At 47.7% G+C, this 15,527-nt stretch overlaps 1 protein-coding gene across 5 annotated transcripts in view; it reads left to right on the forward strand.

Annotated features, from left to right (window-relative positions):
• GCK (glucokinase) overlaps window positions 1–14,133 on the forward strand; it is a 55,396-nt gene extending 41,263 nt beyond the window's left edge. For 4 of the 5 annotated variants that reach the window (XM_028708840.2, XM_028708841.2, XM_028708842.2 and 1 more), the window contains 5 exons: window positions 968–1,067; window positions 3,375–3,558; window positions 4,291–4,446; window positions 7,219–7,452; window positions 12,390–14,133. In XM_028708840.2, the coding sequence (XP_028564673.2) occupies window positions 968–1,067; window positions 3,375–3,558; window positions 4,291–4,446; window positions 7,219–7,452; window positions 12,390–12,534 (819 nt within the window). In that variant the 3' untranslated portion in view covers window positions 12,535–14,133. Of the gene's footprint in view, window positions 1–967; window positions 1,068–3,374; window positions 3,559–4,290; window positions 4,447–7,218; window positions 7,453–12,389 lie in introns of those variants that run through there. The other variant, XM_028708844.2, reaches the window with a different exon arrangement.
• Window positions 14,134–15,527: the final 1,394 nt, after the last annotated feature.

Here is a 15,527-nt window from a genome sequence, read left to right on the forward strand (position 1 = left end):
AGAGTCTGCAAAAGCCCACCCAGCCCTGTTCTGCCCTGTTCCGCTCCTGTTCTGCCCTGCCCCTGTTCTGCCCTCTTCTGGGTATAAAAGATCCTGTGCATTGGCAGTCGTGCATCAATTGGATGTGCACAAAATGGTCGCCACTTGTCCTTAAAGGATTCACAGATTTGGGGAAGGGCCATGGCTCAGCGGTAGAACATCAGGTCCGATCCCTCACTTCTCCAAGTAAGGCTGAGAGAGAAAGTCCCCCTCCCCCCGGCTTGAAATCCTATCTTCCTATCCAAATCTGCATGCATCAATACTTCAATACTTCTGGGCAAGATGCAATGGCAAGTGCCTGGCGTCTCACCAGTGTGCACAGCCACCCTTCCTTCCTTTCACGTGCTTTCTCCATACACACACACACACACACACACACACACACCTTACTTCCAGTTTCCCAAGAGTATTATGGCACTATAGTATTCCATGGTGAAGAATTTTTGCATCTGTTGGGGACGCAAGTGGTGCTGTGGTCTAAACCACTGAGCCTCTTGGGCTTGCTGATCGGAAGGTCGGCAGTTCGAATCCCCGCGACGGGGTGAGCTCCCGGTGCTCTGTCCCAGCTCCTGCCAACCTAGCAGTTCGAAAGCACACCAGTGCAAGTAGATAAATAGGTACCGCTGTGGTGGGAAGGTAAACGGCATTTCCATGCGCTCTGGTTTCTGTCATGGTGTTCTGTTGTGCCAGACAGAAGTGGTTAATCATGCTGGCCACATGACCTGGAAGCTGTCTGTGGTCAAACGCTGGCTCCCTTGGCCTGAAAAGCGAAATGAGCACTGCAACCCCATAGTCACCTTTGACTGGACTTGACTGTCCAGGGGTCCTTTACCTTTACCTTTTTACCTGTTCTATCTGTGCTTCTCTTAGTTGGGTTTCTTCTCCCGAACAGCCTTTGATGGTGGTGCTTCTTTCCACCCCTTTGTAGGACTTTGAGATGGACGTAGTCGCAATGGTCAATGACACAGTGGCAACGATGATATCCTGCTACTATGAGGATCACCAATGCGAAGTTGGCATGATAGTGGGTAGGTCACCTCTCCTTTTAATATGCACCTGGGCACAATCAGCTTCAAACTGGGGCTTTAATCCTTATTTCTATTTATTGGACATAGCTTTCTTATACAGGTCAGCCAATTTGTACAATCTAGCCCAGCATTGTGTACTATTACTGGTAACTGCTCACCAAGGTCTTCAGCAGAGGGTCTTCCTCATCACTTGCTACCTGATCCTTTCAATTGAAGATGCTTGGGGGGGGTTAACCTGGGACCACCTGTATACAAAGCATCTGCTGTGTCTCTCGTGAAAGCCATTGTTTCTAACACTGGTGGGGGACATGTCATGCTCCTTCTGGGATACTTGTCCACCTTTGGTCCCCACCCTGCACTCAGCCCTCACCTGTGGCTCCTAGAAGCTGTCAGAATGCGACAGCGACCACACCCTGGGAAACAGATTTGACTTGCCGGCTAAGCCAAGTGAGGGTAGGCAATGGGTCTCAGTGAGTTAGGGACTTCCCCTGCGTGTGAATACAGGCTTGGGCAGATTGAGTGGACAAGATCAGTAGTGGGCCCAGTGGCCAAGAAGGTGGTTTCTCCTCTACATGCTGTAGAGGAAAGTGAGGGGCAGATGGGACTTGTCAACCTGGTATGGCAGCCCATCTAGGAGAAGGAAAACTCTGATCCTAAACCTCCACTGCCTTGTGGGAATATCTTCAGGAGAAGAAAAGACTAAGGTGTAAGCCCTACACAAATCCAGAGTGGAGTCCCTAAGACAGTTGGATGGCATATGCCTCCTTCTGGCAGCTCCTGCAGCCAAACTGGTATCAAATACATTGCTCTGCTTTCCTTTGGATCACATCAGCAAAACCAGGGGGGGACGGACTTGTCATCTGGGTAGCCCAGGACCTCCTTGCACACTGCCCAGGCTTGGACTCTGGGGAGGTCACTTTGGTACTGCTAACGCAGCAGTTTGACTTAACCCCCAGAGGCAGACAGATGCCAACAACAACGTTGATAATGGCCTTAGATATCAGCATACAGGCTAAAGCTGAAACAATGCATTGGCTATTACCATTCTCAGCAGTCTTCACACCAGAGACGGATCTACTATAAAACTAATGAAGCTTAAGCTTCAAGGGCCCTGATTCCTGAGGGGGCCCAGAAGCAAATTTGGTCCACATTGCTTAAAAAAAAATCTGGGCCTACCTAGTTGACCCAATTTGAGTGGCACAACTCTAATTTTTTGTTACATATATTTCAACAACCCCAAATTTTGGCAGATGTTGTAAAGGTGCGGTGATCTGTCACGGAGCAACCCCACTGAAGAGGATAACAGTGGTCCTCATTGTTGGTTGCGAAGGGGGGCCCATGACAGTTCAAGTTTTGGGCCCCCTGAAATGTAGGTCCGCCACGGCTTCCCACTGGTGCATTATTGGTGATCATTAGATATATAGTTCTTGTCTATTTAAATTCAAAGGAACTCTATCTATTGATCAATCAATCAATCAATCAATCAATCACCTGTCTGTCTGTCTGTCTGTCTGTTTAACTATCTATCACATAAAGAAAAGCAGGTGGGTCATGGCCAGACAACTAGAAACACTAATACTGGCATCAGATTCCACTAAAAGCCTGGCCAAAGAACCAGGAATTCAGTAGGCATCTAAAGCTTAGTAGGGTAGATGCCGGTCATATCACAGGGGGAAGTTCCAAAACCAGGGTGGCACCATTAAGAAGGCTACCCGCTGTGTTGCCATATCGTAGACCTCAGTTAAAGATGGCACAGCCAAGAAGGTCTCCTTGGTGGATCTTAACAAATGGACAGGCCTATCCAGGACAAGGTATTGTCTCAGGTATCCCAACCTCAGGTAGCATAAGGCTTTGTAAGTCTCTGTACCTTGAAGCAGGTTCACTAGCATATAGTCAGCCAATGCAGTTATTTCAGAATCAGTGTTATATGTTTGCATTAGGCCACCCCATAGAGAAGCCTAAGCTCTCCAGCAAACTCCACTTGCTAGCCAGTCACATGAAGTCATCTGATGTCACCTGTCAGTCATTATGTGCATTTGCGCCCTGAGTCCTTCCTGCTGGAAAACCCACCATGAACAACAAGAAAGGTTGTTGTTGTTATGATGTTACTTATTACTTGCTTCCCATGAAGAATGTTGAAGTGATTTCACAGTGTACACACACACACACACACACACACACACACACACACAGCAACTGTGAGAACTGTTAGAACAATTGCATATGAAGGTTGTGCCAGAGTTTCCTATATGACTCTCGTGCGTTGTCCAAATGTGGTGAATTCTCTCTGCGTTTCCATTCTATCAGGCACCGGTTGCAACGCTTGCTACATGGAAGAGATGCAGAATGTAGAGCTTGTGGAAGGGGATGTAGGTCGGATGTGTGTAAACACCGAATGGGGAGCCTTTGGAGCATCAGGGGAGCTGGACGAGTTCCTCTTGGAGTATGATCGCGTGGTGGATGAGACCTCACTTAACCCCGGTCAGCAGCTGTAAGGAATATGACTGATAAAATTAATGTTTATTGCTTTCTAAAGTTTCACACTTCTCATTGTGGATGAGACAGAGAGGATGCCTTTGAGCGGTCATTAATGCTGAGGCACCCCCAACCTAGTACTCCCCAGATGTTGTCAGACTCCATCTCTCATCGCCTTCTCACAGCCGATGGTCGGAGAGGATGGGGGTTGGAATCCAAAACATCTGGAAGGCACCAGCAGGTTGGGGAAGCCTGGCCTATCAGCCAAGTGCAGCTCATGGATGGTTTGAAATCAGAGGGAATATTCCCTATGGCGAACCTCTGTTCACACTAATTTTAAAAGCAGATATGGGAATCAGTTGGTGTGCGTGGAGAAACTCTAACAGTGGGAACATGATTTGAATCTAGGCATAGTGACTGCATTCCATCCATGGAGTTGCTTTCTGGTCTCTGTGGCATCCCAAAAGACCTGAGTAAGGCATGTGTCGCAGTTGTGGGATCCTCTGAGATGCAGCTGACTCATACTCTCCTGCACATATTTGCTGGCGAGAAAAATGTGCAGAGTCCAGCAAAGAGGGAGAGGTGGTTGTTTTTCCTGCAACTCAGAGAAAATAGCCTCTATTGCTGAACAATCAATCTTGATATCTGAGAGGGTTTTGTTAAAACAAGCTGCAATTATGTCATCTAACAAGTCCTGCCCCCAACCCCAAACAACATGTACCAGTGATTTAATATTCCCTTTCCCCAGGTATGAGAAGATCATAGGAGGAAAGTATATGGGAGAGATCGTACGGCTAGTGCTCCTAAAACTTGTCAATGAAAACTTGCTCTTCAATGGAGAAGCAACAGAGAAGCTAAAAACCAGAGGATCTTTTGAAACTCGCTTTATCTCACAAATTGAAAGGTAGTATGTTTCTTTAAGGTATTTCTTTTCTTTCTCTCTCTTGACCTGCCCAGGGTTGGTGTCAGGGTTAGGCATTGTAGGGCATTTCCAAAGCCCACACCCCCAGCAAGGGACCCACTTCTGCACACTGGAGCCTCCTGGCCTTCTGCATCTCTTCCTCGCTGCCTAATGGTCTAATTCAGTACCAGGCAGCTTCTTATATTCCTAAATATAGAATCAGAGTACTGTAGGGACCCTGAGGGTCATATAAACTGACCCCTTGCAATGCAAGAATCTCAACACGCAGTCCCTAATCCCATTTGAAACTATACCATGATTCTCGCCCCCCCCCCCCACACATCAGACCTTTGTCAAATGATGAGGAATTGCTAACAGAGCTCTCTTGGCGCTGTGGTGTAAACCACTGAGCCTCTTGGGCTTGCCGATCAGAGGGTCGGCGGTTCAAATCTGTGTGATGGTGTGAGCTCCCGTTGCTCTATCCCAACTCCTACCAGCCAAGCAGTTCAAAAGCACGCCAGTGCAAGTAGATAAATAGGCACTGCTGTGGCCGGAAAGTAAACGGCGTTTCCGTGCGCTCTGGTTTCCATCACGGTGTCCCGTTGCGCCAGAAGTGGTTTAGTCATGCTGGCCACATGACCCAGAAAGCTGGCTGTGGACAAACGCCGGCTCCCTCGGCCTGAAAGCAAGATGAGCGCCGCAACACCATAGTCACCTTGGACTAGACTTAACCGTCCAGGGGTCCTTTACCATTAACTTTTACCTTGAAAGGGGCATTGTTCATGGGCGAGCATCTGCTTCCATGCAGAAGGTCCCAGGTTTAATCCCTGGCATCTTCAGGTACAGCTGCTTGAAAACTTGGAGAGTATCAACAATACTGAGCAACATGGACCCATGGCCCAACTCAATGCAAGGCAGCTTCTTATGTAAACTTCTTTTGAGGAATTCCACTACAATTTAGCGCAAGTAGTTCATCTCATTAGTCTGAACATCCTCAGATGCTAGCACACAGTGGTTGCATTCCCACTGGTTGGAAAATTTAGAGTAGGAAAGGGCTGGCCAACATTAGGAGCTGCCTAGACTGTGCTGCCATTTAAGGCTAGCAGATCTGGGCAAACAGTCCACCCTGGACACTGGGCATTGACTCACCTGGCCGGCTCTCGTGGCTTCAATTATCTCTTCCAGGCTCTTGCGGGTCAGTTGGGGGAGTCAGCTGGAAGAAATCAAATGAGTAAAATTAACAAGGACAATAGTAAGACCCTCAAAGAGTTCTGTTCCTGCTCTGTGTGGACAGAACTAAGCTGCTCACATTCGGCTTCTACATTAAAAACATAGGAATATAGGAGAAGCCGGCTGGATCAAACCAATGGACCATCTATTCCAGCATCCTGTTTTCACAGTGGCCAACCAGGTGCCTACAGGAAGACTGGAAGCACAACAGCGCTCTTCTCACTTTGGATTCCCAGCCCATAGCTGTCAAGCATCCCTTATTTGGAGGGACAGTCCCTTATCCCAGCGCCGTGTCCCGCTGCTGTCCATTATTGATGGATGTCCCTTAAATTTCCCAGGAAGGAAGCAGCTCCTGTCCCTCCCTCCCTGCCAGCCAGGGAGGAGGGAGGCTCCAACTGTGTTGCTTGGCTGCCCAAGCCCAGCCTCCGGCCTCCTCACACCAGCCTCAGCCCCTGGGAGCCCCTCCCCACCGGGACTGGCGGGAGCCTCGGGCCCTTCTGCCGCCATCCTCCTCGCGGCCGCCGAACTGAGCGTCTCTGCCTGGGGCCTCCCCTCTGCCCATCGCCACCGCTCCCGCTCCCACTAGGCCGTACTGCGGCTGTGCTGCCGAAGGACCCGGATGAGATGGGCAGCCTGGCATGGCCTATGAATTGCTGAGGAGCCTTGAGAGGAGAGCGAGGGCAACCATAGAGAAAGCAGTTCAAAGAGAGGAGGAAGAGGAGGAGGCGGAGGCGTGGGCAGGTGTTCCAAGGGCTTACAAGGGAAGGACCGCAAGCGCTTCTCCCATCGATTTGTAGTGGTAGACTAGCATAGATGGTCTGATCTGCGGGTTTACTTCGGGCGCTATTCCCCCCCCTTCCTCCCACCCCACCTGATGGAATTGAGAGCTGCAGATGGAGCACAAGAGAAAAGATACAGAACTGCAGCAGCTTCTTCGTAGCTTGGACTTCGTTTTGCACAAAAAGTGGTTGCTGCTTGTAGTTATTTAATTGCAGTGTTTCATCGGCTGGTGTCTTGAGCAGCAACCTCTGGAAACGAAGGGCTAAAAACCGGCGCTGCTCTCCAAAATTATCTGGTCCCTTTTAACTTCGTATTTCAGCTGGCTGACTATAATCCCTTATTTTGGCTGCTGGTCCCTTATTTTCAAGGCTGCTGGTCCCTTATTTTCAAATCTGTAAGTTGACATCTATGTCCCAGCCACTGGAATTCAGAGGCATACTGCATCCAAGTGGCTCAGGGCATGGTGAAACCCAGCCCATAGAGTAATATTCAAAACAACCCTCCACTACGGTGGTTGTAACTTGTGCCCCACAAGCCCTTGCTCTTCTCCTGCTACAAATTGCATTAGCACCTGGTCCACAGCCACCACATTCTCTCTCCCCCCCCCCCCCAGTCTTATGAAGCGCATATCAGTTATATGAGATGAAGCGCACAGGTTGGTTGTGGCCTCCTGCTTCCGGTTTTCCGTTGAGACCTGGGGCGATGAAACACGCCAGCCCCCTCCACGATGACAGTAGTGAGAGCCCTTGTACTTGTCGTTCCCAGTGATCCCGGTGACCGTAAGCAGATTTACAACATCTTGACATCCTTTGGGCTGTTGCCCTCTGTAACAGACTGTGACATTGTCCGTATGGCGTGCGAGAGCGTCTCTACGAGGGCTGCGCAGATGTGCTCAGCCGGGCTGGCCGGTGTCATTAACCGCATGAGAGACAGCAGGTGCGAGGACACGTTGAAGATCACAGTGGGCGTCGATGGCTCCGTCTACAAGCTCCACCCCAGGTGAGACCTACCTACACAGTCTTGCTATATCATGAGGCGTCTAGAGAAGCCTGGGCCTTTCCGAACAATTCATCAGCAGATGTTTAACTATCCACACGCTTCTAAAAGCTGGTGATTTAGCAGCGCACAGCCACTGCTGTTCTGCTTGAAGGTGGAAATGGAATAGCAGCTCTGGGGACACCCACAATGTACATTGAATGCACGTGGTTCCGCCCCCCCAAAAAAGGACCCCAGGAGCTGCAGTTTGTTAAGAGTGCTGGGAACTGCATCTTTTTATAATTGTTATTAATTGGACTACAGTGGTACCTCAGGTTACAGACGCTTCAGGTTACAGACTCCGTTGACCCAGAAATAGTACCGCAGGTTAAGAACTTTGCTTCAGGATGAGAACAGAAATCGCGCGGCGGCGGCACGGTGGCAGCGGGAGGCCCCATTAGCTAAAGTGGTACCTCAGGTTAAGAACAGTTTCAGGTTAAGAACGACCTCTGGAACAAATTAAGTTCTTAACCCAAGGTACCACTGTATATAGAAATTGGGATAACCCTTCAACATCTGCAACGATACAGAGGCCCTCCAGAATGGTGGCGTTGGTTTTGTCTGTAGGTGTATTCTGCTGCATGCCGTTGCTGCAATAAAGTTGTGAATTAGTAGTGAATTTATACCAGACCAACCAAGCATCATTCCACTTTGTTAGTGGTTCTGTGATGCATCCCTAGTTGCCATCTGGAGGAGCTCTCTCTGTAGCGCAACACAAGCAGGACAACACACACATTGCCCGTTGTAAGAAAAGTTCCAGGATTTCAACTGGAAGCTACAAGACATGCACCAAATGGAAACAAAGCAGTACGTTCATCTAGAAATGTTTGCAGGCGCAAACAATTTTGAAAATGAGATTGCGTGTAACAAGGGCTTTTTTCCAGCCGGAACTCACCAGAACTCAATAATAATAATAATAATAATAATAATAATAATAATAATAATAATAATAATAATTTATTATCTATACCCCATCCCATCTGGCTGGGTTTCCCCAGCCACTCTGAGTGGCTCCCAACAGAATATTATTAATAATAACAAAAAAAAATGATAAAACATCAAACATTAAAAACTTCCCCAAACAGGGCTGCCTTCAGATGCCTTCTAAAAGTCAGATAGTTGTTTATTTCCTTGACATCTGATGGTAGGGCATTCCACAGGGTGGGAGCCACTACCAAGAAGGCCCTCTGCCTGGTTCCGGCACCTCTCAGATGTGTGCCATTGCCATTATAAGAGAATAAGGGAGGTGTACCAACATCTCTTTTTCTGGAAAAATAGCAATGCGTATAACTGCCCCGGTACCATCATAAGCACAAAACATGATTAATGCTCAATTTTAGAAAATTCTGGAAGGGCTCATATGGTATAGGAATAGAATATTATGTGTATATGTGTTGTTGCTTTTTCTAAGGAAAAGCAGTTTCAGTAGAGAATCCTGCCTGGGGAGCGGCTGGGGAAGGAAAAGAGCGCTTAACTCTTCCCCCACCTACTGTTTTTATGCTGCAACTCCCCTCGGCTGCTTCCCCTTTCATGGGGTTCCAGATGTATGTTTACCTTTGCAAATTAATGTCTGAGGCTGGACCTCTTGGCGGCAAGGATGGATTGGGGAAGAGGGAGACCCAGGAGAAAAGTGGAAGGCAGAGAAAAGGTCAGAGGTGCACCTGCGTATAACATTTAGTTTGGCTTTTGTTCAGTCGATTTGAAGGGGGTCACCGTAGACATCTGACAATAGCACCTCTGGCAGTGGGGTGGTAGAGCAATTTGCCCGTGTTTTTATTATTTGGCCTCATAAAATAGTATCGCTGTTCATTAAGCAGCACCGTGCTGTGGCGGTAGCAAGCTTCACGCTGCTAGGCAGGAGGTAAGAGACAATAGCTGGAAGAGGAAACTCCCCGAGTCTGTGTTCAGAGTCCAGGCCAAAGCTTAAATCTATGAACTGGGGTCTCGGACACACCATGAAGGGCACGTCCGCAAGCTGAGGCAGCTTTTGGCACTGTTCACTGAATGCTGAATTGAGCTAAACTGGAAACCTGGAAATAATCCCTGTTGGAGAAAGGGGCACAGCCCCTCAACAGATATCAGCATTGTTGAAACAGTCTGCATAACGAGTACTGTATTTTTCGCTCCATAGGGTGCACCGGACCATAGGGCGCACCTAGTTTTGGGAGGAGGAAAACAAGAAAAAATTATTCTGAATCCCAGGTGCCAGAACAGCAAGAGGGATCTGGCTTCTGGGATACCATGTGGCTGTTCTGGCTTCTGGGATAACTGCGCCAAGCCTCTTCAGGGCAGTGGGATGAAGGCTCCCCCTGCCCAAAGAGGCTGCGCAGGGCTAAGGCAGAAGCTAGGACAGGCGCATCACTGAAGGGGCGCTTCCCCTTCAGCGAAGCTGGAGAAGGAACAGAAGGAGACCCTTCTCTTCCTCCTCCGGCTTTGCATGACAGGCGCGTCGCTCAAGGGGCGCTGCGCCTTCTCTCTCTCTGCGCAGAGAGGGAGAAGGCGCAGCACCCCTTCAGCGAAGCTGGAGAAGGAACAGAAGGAGACCCTTCTGTTCCTCCTCAGGCTTCGCTGGACAGGCGTGTCGCTGCGAAGCGGGAGGAGGAACAGAAGGAGTCCCTTCTGTTTCTCCTCCAACTTCACAGGAGAGGCGATGCGCAGAGAGGGAGAAGGCGCAGCGCCCCTTCAGCGAAGCTGGAGAAGGAACAGGAGACCCTTCTGTTCCTCCTCTGGCTTCCAGGTCAGGCACGTCGCCGCGAAGCTAAGGAGCCTGCATTCGCTCCATAGGACGCACACACATTTCCCCTTCATTTTTGGTGGGGGAAAAGTGCGTCCTATAGAGCGAAAAATACGGTAGTTTAGTCAACTGACTGGTTGCATTAATAGAATATACATCTCTGTATCTTGTGATTTGTTGGGGGCATGGGAAACAGAACATAGCATCTGATTTGCATGTAGAACGCCCCATGTTCCATCCCTCACATCTCTAAGTAGGGCTTCTAGATGACTTATGTACAGTGGTGCCTCGCAAGATGAAAAGAATCCGTTCCGCGATTCTCTTCGTCTAGCGGTTTTTTCGTCTTGCGAAGCAACCCCATTAGCGGCTAAGCGGATTAGCGCTATTAGCGGTTTAGCGGCTTAGCGGCTATTAAAGGCTTAGCGGCTTGGCTGCTAAAAGGCTATTAGCGGCTTAGCGGCTTAGAAAAAGGGGGGGGGAAAGCAGAAAAAAATGGCGAGACTCGCAAGACATTTTCGTCTTACGAAGCAAGCCCATAGGGAAATTCGTCTTGCGAAGCGCATCGCAAACGGAAAACCCTTTCATCTAGCGGGTTTTCCATCTTGCGAGGCATTCATCTTGCGGGGCACCACTGTATTGAGAATTCATCCTGATTTGCTTGAAGCCCGCTTAGATGTTGATGTGTCAAAGCGAGTGTTACCCCACACTTCACCATCGCTTTCCCTACCACGAAAAGTCCAGCCTTTAGGGAAGATGATTTGTTGCGTAAGACCATAAGTCAACTGCGATCGTGCAACCTGAATATGCTGGTGTGTGGTTGGATCCTGCTTGAAAACAGCAACAGTCTGGAAGCTTCTTGGAATCCCAGAGAACCGCTGTTAGTTAGCATAGACAATTCTGGCCAAGATAGACCAATGGTGTGACTCAGTTTAAGCAGTTCCTTGTGTGAGCCTGTTTCAACCTTGGGTCCCCAGATGATGTTAGACTATATTTCCCATCAGCCTCAGCCAGCTTAGCCAATGGCCATGGATGATGGGAATTGCAGACTAATAACATGTAAGGACCCAAAGTTGAAGAACTCTGCCATATGTTATTGCTATTTGCAAAGGGGGAAAAGCAAAACTTAATTCCGTGCAGGCTCCACATCCCCAAAGAGCTGTGCAAAACTGCTTACTGTATTTATTATCCTATTTGTTTATTTAGCAACCTCTACATACCACTGGGTCCAGTTCCAGTGGGTTCTGCTGAAGTACCAGTGCCTTGGTACCTGGCCTAGCATACCATGTGCTGATACCAGGTCTGCTTGGCAGAGGACATTTAGGGATGGGTCTCTGGAGAAGGTCTCAATGTTCAGTAGAGTTGGGAGGGGATTTGATACATTTCATATTTTAAGGTGAATTTACCAAATTTGCCCTTTCCAAAACATGGTGTGAAGTGAAACCTAGCCATCTTTGGAAATGTTCTCTTGTCCGAAATTTGCAGTTCAGTTCTCCAACCAAGTAATGTGTACAATAGTGCAGATAAAAGCGTGCGTATGATTGCATTAGTGAAAAATACATACAAAATGCATCATATTAGATTACAGTGCTTTGCCAAAATGTGTATATTAGGCAAAATTATGCACACTAAAATGCTGATGAATTTTCATGAGGACTTAAAAAAAGAATACAGTGGTACCTCTGGATGCGAACGGGATCCATTCCAGAGCCCCGTTTGCATCCTGAAGTGAATGCAACCCGCTTCTGTGCGTCTGTGCATGCCCGGGTCGAGATTCACCACTTCCACTCATGTGCATGACGTCATTTTGAACGTCTGCGCATGCACGAGCGACGAAACCCGGAAGTAACGTGCTCCGTTACTTCTGGGTTGCCGCGGAGCACAACCCGAAAAGGCTTAACCTGAAGCGACTTCAACCCGAGGTATGACTGTATATATATATATATATATATATATATATGCACACTAAAATACTAAAATGCTGATGAATTTTCGTGAGGACTTAAAAAACAACAATAAATCTGCAACCTGCTATGGAGAAAAACAAGGAACGGAAAGAATCAGAAGTCAACGTATGTCCATTCCTAAAACCCAGACAGATTTATGTAGAGAGGTGGCTTTCCCTTCTCAATTTCTCCCCTTGTCTTTATCTCTCTCTTATTTTACCCAGCTTCAAAGATCGGTTCCATGCAGCAGTCAGGCAACTTACACCGGACTGCGACATCACCTTCCTGCAGTCGGAGGAAGGCAGTGGCAGGGGAGCGGCTCTCATCTCGGCAGTCGCGTGCAAGATGGCGTGCATGATTGGCCAATGAAATGCCACTGCGAAAGGACCATGAAAGGGATGCCACCAACCTGGGAAGTGCCCCCTCCACCCACTGCCAGGCTGAGGTGTTTCAGGGTGTGCCAAGGAAACAGAACCAGAAGACGGAAGGTTTTCCTGGGGGGGTGGGGAAGGGGGAGGGAATGGAGTGGTGTCAGGTTCCTCCGAACCTCTGCCTCTACACAACACAATAACCGTGCAAAAATAGTCTCTCCTTTCTGTCCTTAAAACCTTCTCCACTCCTGCAAGCTCTGGGGAGGGTTTCAATTTATGCAATAAGCAGCTTCTCATAGTACAGTGGGGGGGGGGGGCGGTTTGGAGAGGTGGTGTTGCAGGGATGGGAAGTCAGGAAGGGAATAAGTTTTGCTTTCTTTCTTTTCTTTGTTGGACAGCTCAGGAAGCAGGGATCTGGGCAAAATGGCATCTAGTTGCAAAGTACGGTTTCTTCCTCAGTAAATGAGGTTGGGAAGGTGCAATTCAAGCTGCCGTTATCAGCCACTGATGAGCATAGTGCAGAGAAGGCAACTTTGAGTAGACACATTCTCCAACCTTCTCCTCCTCCACCTCTGGTTTCCAAGACACTAATGGTTTCCGTGTGAGTTTGTGAGTCAGCTTGAGCACAGAGTCCTCATCAGGAGAAGAGCACAAGTGAAAAGTCAGGTTTTTGCATTATTTCCGGCACTTTCCACCTTCTCCAGATTTAAATCCAAAGCTTGCAATCTGGTCCCAATACTATCGCCAGTCCAAACTGTCATTTCCACAGAGACAGATATCCTGGACCATCTCTATGTCGTTTTTTTAGAAAAAGGATCAGTCACCATTAACATGGCGGGAGCTTGAGACTGAACAGGGCCCAAGAGAGCAAGCAAAGGCCGTAAAGCATTTTATGACACGAGAGTTGTCTGCTTGGGTACAGCTCGCCTTGCCTGGATCCCACCCTTGTTTCAATAATTCTGGAAAGCAAGTAATATACAGACCGCAAGTAATATACAGACCGCAATTACAGACAGTAATATACAGACCAGCAAGTAATACACAGCAAGTAATATACAGACCTTGGAACAAATTCAGTTCCAAGGCTCTGCACACCTCAAAGGGATGTGTGTGATGCATAACCAGATAGGTAAGAACTTGGGTCAGGGGGAAGTCATTTCTCTGGGACACTGCTTGCCCACCTGTGATGAGTCCACTAGTGTGCATGGGACATAGTGGGATGAAACCAGCCCCCTCCACCTGCAAGCATGTTAAACCTGCCACAGGGCGAAAGTTGAGTTGCAATTGCATGTGGGAAAGTAACAGGCTTCAGTCTGAAAGCTCCTAAGATTTACTGAAGACGGGTCCATTCTGTTTTTAAAATGTAATGTCTTGGGCATCCCTCAGCAGCAACTACAGAAAGTTTGATCCCCCTGATTTCAGCTCGTACAGATGTTTGACCCAGATTATCTCTTCTCACTGTCATAATATTGTTTATTTCCCACTTTTTTTGGTTCTTTTTTTCCTCTGTCTCCTGCTATCCTCCTTATGGATCCAGGGGCTCTTTTATATTAAAAAATAATAAGAATAAAAAAATAAAAAAATCTTTTTAAACTTGCCCGTGTCGTATCTTTTTTTGTTTTTGTTTATCAAACCTTACGCCTGCGTTACAGTGTGGAGTGGAGTACAAAGCAATGGCAATCCTATGCATATTTACTTGGATGTAAATTCCACTGTATTTGGTGGGTCTTACTCCCAGGTAAGTAAGAACAGGATTACAGCCAGCTGAGATTTGTAAAAGGAGGGGGGCTGTTCTATGAGACTCTAATCCATTATATTATCCCACCCTCAGTATTCCACCCTGCCCAACAACAGCCAGTTATTATATTTGACTTTCCCCCTTTTCAGATCAAGACAAGTTGGTGACAACAAAGACCCAGTTTGGGGTTCTCTCCTTGCCTTGTTAGGTTCCCCCCCCCCCGATGTCCACGCCATATAGCATTGCAAAACTGTACCTCTTCTAGCACAATGAAAACTGGAGGTTCTCCATACAGTCATTATGCAGTTGCATATGAGCAGAATAGTTCATTTATGACACTTCCATCCCAGCCTAACGTCAGGGCAGCGCACATGGATTTAACTCACAACCGTGGGAAGTAGCTTACCCTCAGGTAGGCAATGCTAACTTGTAATCACGCCTGAACCATCTTTAATGTTTTGAAAGATGGAGTTCCAAAGCAGTGGGGTCACCACTGAAAAGGCCATGTTCCAGGTACTCTCTAATCTTATAGGTCTTAAGAAAGCAGAACCTCAGGTGCTGATGTTAGTGCACAGGGAGGCTGGTCCCGAACCACACTGTATGGCTTTAAAAGCCTACTGGAAATAAGGGTATGAAAACAATTAGGCTGTCAGTGCAGCTGGTACAAATTGGTGTAATTGGTCAGAAGGCCTGGCTGTCACAAGTGTTCTATTATATAACATATAAACCTGTCATGAAATGTGCCCATGAAACGGTGTCTGTATGCTGTTTTTCATTCTCCTCAGTAGAATACTACCTTTCTTGTAAAGAATGCAGAATTTTATCCAGCGCAACTTGACCTAACTTTGTGCCACAGCAGTAGAATAAGCTGCACCTAACAAGTATATTTCTGTGCAAATATACACATGTTAAAAGCCCCATTTAATTGCAAAACAAACCTTCAAGGAGCATAAGCCAGTGGTAGAAACAGCCACAGCAAATGTCTCCTGGTCCAAAAAGCACATTTCAAAAACGGCAATGCATTTTAATTTCAGTACAGTGGTGCCTCGCAAGACGAAAATAATCCGTTCCGCGAGTCTCTTCGTCTAGCGGTTTTTTCGTCTTGCGAAGCAACCCTATTAGCGGATTAGCGCGATTAGCGGCTATTAAAGGCTTAGCGGCTTAGCGGCTAAAAGGCTATTAGCGGCTTAGCGGCTATTAAAGGCTTAGCGGCTAAAAGGCTATTAGCGGCTTAGCAGCTATTAAAGGCTTAG

The sequence above is a fragment of the Podarcis muralis genome, chromosome 15 (genome assembly GCF_964188315.1).
Source record: "Podarcis muralis chromosome 15, rPodMur119.hap1.1, whole genome shotgun sequence".
Taxonomy (NCBI): domain Eukaryota; kingdom Metazoa; phylum Chordata; class Lepidosauria; order Squamata; family Lacertidae; genus Podarcis; species Podarcis muralis.